The 8,165-nt window shown below is 35.9% G+C and overlaps 1 protein-coding gene across 5 annotated transcripts in view; it reads left to right on the top strand.

The window, feature by feature from the left end:
- INIP (INTS3 and NABP interacting protein) overlaps nucleotides 1-6,831 on the top strand; it is a 47,135-nt gene extending 40,304 nt beyond the window's left edge. For all 5 annotated transcript variants that reach the window (XM_027839035.1, XM_027839037.1, XM_027839039.1 and 2 more), the window contains 3 exons: nucleotides 2,887-2,989; nucleotides 3,884-3,974; nucleotides 6,089-6,831. In XM_027839035.1, the coding sequence (XP_027694836.1) occupies nucleotides 2,887-2,989; nucleotides 3,884-3,974; nucleotides 6,089-6,184 (290 nt within the window). In that variant the 3' untranslated portion in view covers nucleotides 6,185-6,831. The remainder of the gene's footprint in view (nucleotides 1-2,886; nucleotides 2,990-3,883; nucleotides 3,975-6,088) is intronic.
- The last annotated feature ends 1,334 nt before the right edge of the window (nucleotides 6,832-8,165 follow it).

The raw sequence follows: 8,165 nt of genomic DNA, 5'->3' as shown, positions 1-8,165 counted from the left end.
TATGCTTCACTCTCAATTGAAACTCCATAGTTATATCTCTGGATGTGGATAATATTTTCCATCATGAGACTTTTGGAGATGTCTTAGATCCTTGCATTGCTGAGAAGAGCTAAGTCTGTCAAAGTCAGTCATCGCACAGTTTGGCTGTTACTATGTACAACATTCTCTTGGTTCTGCTTACTTCACTCAGCATCACTCCATACAAGTCTTTCCAGGTTTTTCTGAAGTCTGCCTGCTCATCATTTCTTACAGCACAATAGTCTTCCATTACATTCATATACCACAAACTTGTTGAGCCATTCCCCAATTGATGGGTATCCCCTCAATTTCCAATTCTTTGCCACTATATATAGAACTGCTATGAATATTTTTGTACATGTGGGTCCTTTCCCCATTTTTATGATCTCTTTGGGATACAGTCCTAGAAGTGCTATTGCTGGGTCAAAGGATATGCACGTTTTTATAGCCCTTTGGCCATAGTTCCAAATTACTCTCCAAAATGATTGGATCAATTCACAATTCCACCAATAGTTCCAATTTTCCCATATCTTCTCCAATATTTATCATTTTCCTGTTTTGTCATGTTAGCCAACCTGATAGATATGATACGGTACCTCAAAGTTGTTTTGTTTTGCATTTCTCTAATCAATAGTGATTTAGAACCTTTTTTCATATAATTATAGATAGCTTTAATTTCTTCATCTGAAAACTGCTTGTTCATATCCTTTGACCATTTATCAATTGGGGAATGACTTGTATTCTTATAAATTTGACTTAGTTCACCCTTATCAGAGACATTGGTTTTCAAAATTCTTTCCCAGTTTTTTGCTTCCCTCCTAATCTTGGTTGCATTGGCTTTGTTTGTGCAAAAACTTTTCAATTTAATGTAATCAAAATTATCCATGTTGCATTTCATAATGTTCTCTATCTCTTGTTTGGCCATATATTCTTCTGTTCTCCATAAATCTGACAGGTAAACTATTCCTTGCTCTCCCAGTTTACTTATAGTATCAGCCTTTATATCTAAATCATGTACCCATTTTGACTTTATTTTGGTGTAAGGTGTAAGATTTTGATCTATGCCTAGCTTCTGCCATACTCTTTTCCAGTTTTCCCAGCAGTTTTTGTCAAATAGTGAGTTCTTATCCCAGAAGCTGGGGTCTTTGGGTTTTTCAAAGATTATTATAGTCATTGACTACTGTGTCTTGTGTACCTCACCTCTTTCACTGATCCACTCCTCTATTTCTTAGCCAGTGCCAAATAGTTTTGATGATTGCTAAATGTAAACTTTCAAAGCTGCCTTGCTTGTCTGTGATTCCTTCTGACCTTTCTTTTGTTCTCTGATCTGAGAGAGGAGTGTTTATCACCACTCTTTCTATCCCTCCTACTTTCTGCCACCCAGTTGGGGGAAAAAAAAAAAGAAAAAGAAAACCCTTGTGGCAGCTAGGTGGTACAGTGGATAGAGCACTGGCCCTGGAGTCAGGAGGACCTGAGTTCAAATTTGGCCTCAGACACGTAATACTCACTAACTATGTGACTCTGGGTAAGTCACTTAACTCCACTTGCCTCACAAAAAAAAGAAAGTTTCCATGGTTCCCTGTTAACAAAAACTTAGGGGCAGCTAGGTGCTGCAGTGGATAGAGCACCAGCCCTAGAGTCCAAAAGACCTGAGTTCAAATCTGGCCTCAGACCCTTGACACTTACTAGCTGTGTGACCCTAGGCAAGTCATTTAACCCCATTGCCTAGACAAAAACAACAACAACAACAACAACAACAAAAAACCCCTTATAACAAATATATATAGTGGAACAAAGTAAATTCCCACATTGGCAATGTCTGAGACTGTGTCTTATTCTACTTCTTTAGTTCATAAGCTCTGTCACAAAGTAGGTGGAATGCTTCATCATGAGTCTTCTGGAACATGGCTGGTTGATGAAAGTTCTTAAGTCTTTCAGAGTTGTCCTTATAATGTTGCTACTATATAAATTGTTCTCCAGTTTCTGTTTCACTTTTACTTTATACAAGTATTTCCAGGTTTCTCTGAAACTGTTCCTTTCATCATTTCTTATGGCACAATAATATTGTTGTTCATTTGTTTCAGTCATATCCAACTCTTCATGACCCCATTTGGGTTTTTTTTGGCAGAGACAGTGGAGTGCTTTGCCATTTCCTTCTCCAGCTCATTTTATAGATGAGGAAACTGGGGCAGACAGGGTTAAGTGACTTGCCTCGTGTCACACAGCTAGTATCTGAGGCCAGATTTGAACTCAGGAAGATGAGTCTTCCTTACTACAGGGCCGGCTCTCTATCCATTGTGCCACCTAGCTGTCCTCATAATAATGTTACATTATATTAATATACTATAATTTGTTTAGCCATTACCTAATTGATGAATTCCTTTTAGTTTCCTTTTCTTTGTCACTACAAGAAGAGGGGTCATACTTTTATACATATGAGTTCTTTTTTTTTCTTTCTTTGATCCCTTTGGGGGTACGGAGCAGATCTAGTAGTGGTTACATAGAATCAAAGATACAAAAGGCATGACTGCTACCTTGGTGATTAAAACTTTTAGAAAAACAATTTAACTTGAAGAGGAAAATTTATGTAGGAAAATAGAGTAAAGTAGAGCAGAGCACTATGTGTATATATATAGAATGTCTGTTTTGTAACTGAAATTGGTAAAATTCTCTTAATTTGTCTTAATAACACTTAAAGAAAGAAAACATAATACCTGTCTAGAGAAAGCAAGTTTAATATAAGCAGAGCCAAACAAGTAATGAATTCATCACAATGTCATAAAGAGTAGAAGTTTTAATTTCAAAGTTATAGGTGGCCTTGGGTCATAAAATAAGATTGAAATTTTTCTTATTCCTTATTTCCCCTAGGTTTTCAAAATAAGAATCGAGTAGCAATCCTGGCAGAACTAGACAAGGAGAAAAGGAAATTACTTATGCAAAACCAATCTTCAACAAATCATCCTGGAGCCAGGTACTGTATATACAAATTGGATGCCAGTGTATCTCAAAATCTGAAGCCATGATCTACAGTAGGTTATTGTGAGTCCTTCAAAAAATTGAAAAAATTCTTATTTTTTAAGAAACAAGATGCTGTGTTCAGCACTCATATTTTTAAAGAAGGAATCACAGGGATATTTATACGGTGCTAAAATAACTGATCATTTTTGTGAAAAAGTCATCATTCTGGTTATTTGCCCTTTCATTAACCAAAGTAGTGGTTGATTGAATCATTTGGTTTCAGTTTTGGCATCTTCTTTTTTTTTAATTTTTTTTTTTTGGCATCTTCTAAACACATTCCAGGAGTACGGTATTATTGGCTTTTTAACATAGACAATTATATGATGGGAGTTTTTTCCTCCAGAAGAATTTGAAGAAAAGCTTATCATATTATTTGCCATTTTTATCAGTTTTCTTTACAGAAGTGAAAAGGGCTTGTGGGAATTTAGTTATAGTCACTATAATAGAGATGGTTTTAGGTTGCTGAGAGATGGGTTCTGCTAAGTCATCAGCTTTTATTCCTAATAGATCACCATCTTCACCACCTAAATTCTGGGTCCTATTATAAATGCAACTTAATACTTGCACAAATAAAAATGTGATTTTGTTCTGTCAGAACTATTCATGAACTGCTTTTTAAAAATAATTAGTAGAGTTAGTGATAGTTTGAAAGCCTGAAATTTCATGTAGCTTTGATTTCATGGCTATAGTAAAATTAGTCTGGTGAACTGGAAAAAAAAAATCCTTGCTCTGGAAAGGTCTTTTGCATCTCCACATGAACACACCATATATAGTGAAAAATGTGACTTGTAAGTAATAACTAGTTCTATGCCTTGAAATAGCCGAGTGATGGTTTTTTTTTTCCCAGCATTGCCCTCTCCAGGCCCCCCCTTAATAAGGATTTTCGTGATCATGCTGAACAGCAGCACATTGCCGCGCAGCAGAAGGCTGCCTTACAGGTGAGCAGATGTTGCTAAGAGTGGGGAAGGGAGGGGGGCATTCTTCTGAATACACCTTAGATTTAGACATCAGCTTATGTAAGTCCTTTATATTTTGTAAATGTTACATATGGACTGAAGGTGCTGTTGCTGGTTGCTTTTCTCCTTGCCCTTTCCTCAGTTTTTTTAGGGCATATTAGCCATTAGATTTATTTTTCTACCTAGAATCTAATATCAGTATACATGTTTCGAACATTGCCAATAAATCTGACAATATAAGTGAAATGGATGAATATTTACAAAAATACAAATTGCCCAGATTAACAGAAGAAGAAGAAATAAAATATTTAAATAAGCCCATTTCAGAAAAAGAAATTGAACAAGCCATCAATGAACATTTTATATTAAAGTACTAATTCTGGAATTAAGCAGCTCTATTAGTCCTTGCTCAGTCACTGACTAGTCCTGTGATCTCTAACAAATCATTTAGCTTAACAGAAATAGGAAAGTTTGGTAGAGGGGGATGAGATGGGATGGGGAGGGGAATGATAATGAGTTCTGTTGAGGACATGCTGAATTTGAGATGTCTCTAGGACATTCAGTTTGAAATAAGAGAATGAGCCTGGATATTTAAATCTGGGAGTCACGTGCATAGAAATGATCATCAAACCATTGGGAGTTGATGAGGTCATCAGGACAATTTAGTGACAGAGGAGAAGGGCCCAGGTCAGGACCTTGGAATATACCCATAATTTGGTGTGATATAGATGGAGAATTAGTGAAAGAGATTTAGTAGAAATGGCCAGAGGAGGACAAGGAGAGAATACAACAAAAAGCTGGAGAGGAGATAATTATCCCAAGGAGACTGTGGGTAACAGTGTCAAATGCCTCAAAAAGGTCAAAAAGGATGAGGACTGAGAAAAGATGTCAGATTTGGCAAATTGGTAACTTTGTACAGAGCAGTGTCAGTTGAATTAGACTACAAAGTATTAGGAAATGAATGAGAGGAGATATAATAGAGGCAATGAGGGTAGAGACAGACCTCTCCTCTGATTTCAAAATCATCACTTTTCTGCTTATTTTGTTCCTTTCTACTACTTGGTTGCCTTAGAAAATTTGCTGTGCAAATCCAGAATCTTTTTGTATATACTCAAGATCTTTCACTGGCCTGCTCCACCAAGAGGTGGTACTGCAAGATCTGCCCCATAAGGGGCAGCTAGGTGGCGCAGTGGATAAAGCGCTGGCCCTGGAATCAGGAGGACCTGAGTTCAAATCCGGCCTCAAACCAAACACTTGACACTTACTAGCTGTGTGACCCTGGCCAAGTCACTTAACCCCAATTGCCTAAAAAAAAAAAATTGTCCCCATTTTGATAACAAAGCATTTATATTACTCCTTTGGTGACTGGGATTATAAGAGTAATTAGGTGAGTAGCTAGTTCAGCTGATTAATGTTATGACTAGATTGTGACATTTTTATTGGCAAAATAAGTAGCACAAAAACTGCTTTAAAAATAAATATCCTTTCATTTTAGAAAGGGTGAGGGTTTGTTTTCTCATCTTAAAAATGTTATTGATGGCTTTTGTTTTTTCCAGCATTGTCACTTTCTGATACACCCATCCTGGCCTCCTCTCTATGCCCATTGTGAAAACCTTCCTTGTAACAAAGAAAAAGTTAAGCAAAACAAACAACAATGGCTATAATCATATACGACATTCTATACCTGTAATCTTCCATGTCCCTGTTAAGAAGAGAAAAAGGTGTTTCATCATCATCAATTCTTTAGCACCAAGATTATTACATTTAATTTGAGATATCTGTCTTTTACTACTGTTACACAGTATTAATATAAGTATTAAACCTCTATAAATGTTAACCATATTTAAGAAACTATTGTGACAAGAATTTTTTTGTTGTTTTTGTTTATATTATTGTGGTCATTGTGTATAGTGTTCTTCTGGTTAGGCTTTCCACACTTTTATTAGTCCATGTTAGTCTTTGCGTGTTTTTTCCTGAATTCCTTATATATATTTTTATGTATGTGTGTGTGTGTGTGTGTGTGTGTGTGTGTGTATTTTTTTTTAATCACATTGTTGAGAAACTATGATTGTTAATCTTCCCTTTCTTTTTTCCAGCATGCTCATGCACATTCTTCAGGATACTTCATAACTCAGGACTCTGCATTTGGAAATCTCATTCTTCCTGTTTTACCTCGGCTTGACCCAGAATGAAGGAAATGTTTGCATTGGGGAAAATAACTTTGTAAAATGAACTGCCAAAGTTACTGTCATTCTGATTCACTCTGTGCTAAAAAATGACTCACATTTTTTTGGTGAGATTTTGTATTTCATGCCTTGTTACAAGAAAGGCACTTTCCATCTATGCAAGGTGAAATGTACATAAATGGTGCATGTTATACAAAGTCTATAACCATTCTGTAATGCACTTCATTTATTTATACCAACATGCCTATTTGCTTTAAATCTCTTTTTTTTTACTCTTAAGGAAGATGAAGTATACAATGAGAACAGACTATAATATAGAAAAACTATGTAAGGTACTTAACTTTAAGGAAATGCCATTTTTCACTCTAAACAAATAGGGTTGGCCAGAGAAAATATCCATTCTTCTTGGTGTTTTATCAGACTGTTATTAGTGTACCCGCTGAATTCCTGTTCTTGAACATATTGGTTTAGAAAATGGTCCTGAAATCTTTTATGTGGCCTCATATCTGGTTTTCCTAGTCTCACTTTTAATCCTGGAAGAGAGAAGTTGGTCTAAATTACAAATTAGTATTATACATTTTTTAGTATTTCTTAAATATGAAATTTATGTAAATGATGTTAACACATGATATTAAAAGCTACTGTGACAATAACTTTGGTGTTACTCTTGAGAGTTGTATATTATGCTGTTTACTAACACTGTTGTCATGGGACCTAAATGTAAAGTTCCAGTTCTAGCTTAAAACTTAATATACCAATTTACCTCTTTATTTTTCTTACTTTAAGGTAGAGATGAAAATTAGAGTTAGATCTTTCTACATAATTCTGTAGAGTATTTTGAACAAGATTTTCCTGGGGGACTTTAGGTACTTTAAGAATTCAGACATCCATCATAAATCCCATATTTTATAGTAAATTGGGGCGGGCATTCAGAGAAGTTCAGTGACTAATCCAAAGTCACAAACTTAATACAACTTCCTAGCCAATTTTTCCACTAGGGTAGTGGCCATATTTTAGAATAGAAAATGCACCAATAGGAAGTTGAGCTTTTTTATGTAAATCTGTCTCTGAATTTGCTGTAGTAATACCTGAAGCAGTTCTTGAGCACCTTCTTCAGGTAATTTTCCAGTCTTGAAAATCCAAGCAACGTGTATCACTGGGTCAGGTAAGAGAAATAATCTGTGGCAATGAAAGACAGAAAAATGATGAACCTGGGGTTCAAATTTATGACCTTAATCTTAGTCCAGGGCTCTTAACAGCTACAAACATGGTGAGTTCTCCAGCTTATCTTTTCATTTAACATTCCATCAATTTGTATACTTAATTTTCCAAATAATTTAAAATTAATTGAAAGGAAAACATTATTATATTGCAGAAAGATCATTAAGTATGGAAGAAGATGACCAAATTTGGATCCTATCTATGGACCACTCTCATTGTTTGGTTTTGTTCCCTTCATTATTACTAATATCCTTCTCAGCAAAGGATCATATTTTTAGAGTTAGAAAAAAGCTTAGAGGTCATCTAGTATAACCCTCTCATTTTATAGAAGAAGAAACTAAGGGTCTTAGAGCTTAAATGATTTGTCCGTTGTCACAAAAGTTGTAAATGGCAGAACTGCAATTCTGGGTCCTCTGGCTCTTAAGTTACCTCACTCGTCTCTTCTTACCCACCCCAGGTAACCTCCTACTGAAATAAACCCAAAGGCAATCTCAGCTACTCATGATGCACATTAGTTATATTTTTTTAAAAATTCTTGCTTTCATCATTATTTACCCCATACTGATATACTCTTGGTAGGGGCACTCACAACCAGACCACAGGCCCTACCCCAGTGTACATACACCAAGAGGCCATTTTGGAGGAGAAGCTCATGGGAAGGTTCCATAGTGCTAAAGGCTCCTAGCCTTTGCCCTCATTCTCCTTTTCACTTGTTAGACCACACCTGAAATACCTACTTAATTGCAACTATATTCCCCTTCTCATG

Source organism: Vombatus ursinus, unplaced genomic scaffold (genome assembly GCF_900497805.2).
Source record: "Vombatus ursinus unplaced genomic scaffold, bare-nosed wombat genome assembly UNPS02014832.1, whole genome shotgun sequence".
NCBI classification, from domain to species: domain Eukaryota; kingdom Metazoa; phylum Chordata; class Mammalia; order Diprotodontia; family Vombatidae; genus Vombatus; species Vombatus ursinus.
This window is presented reverse-complemented; position numbering and strand designations above follow the sequence as displayed.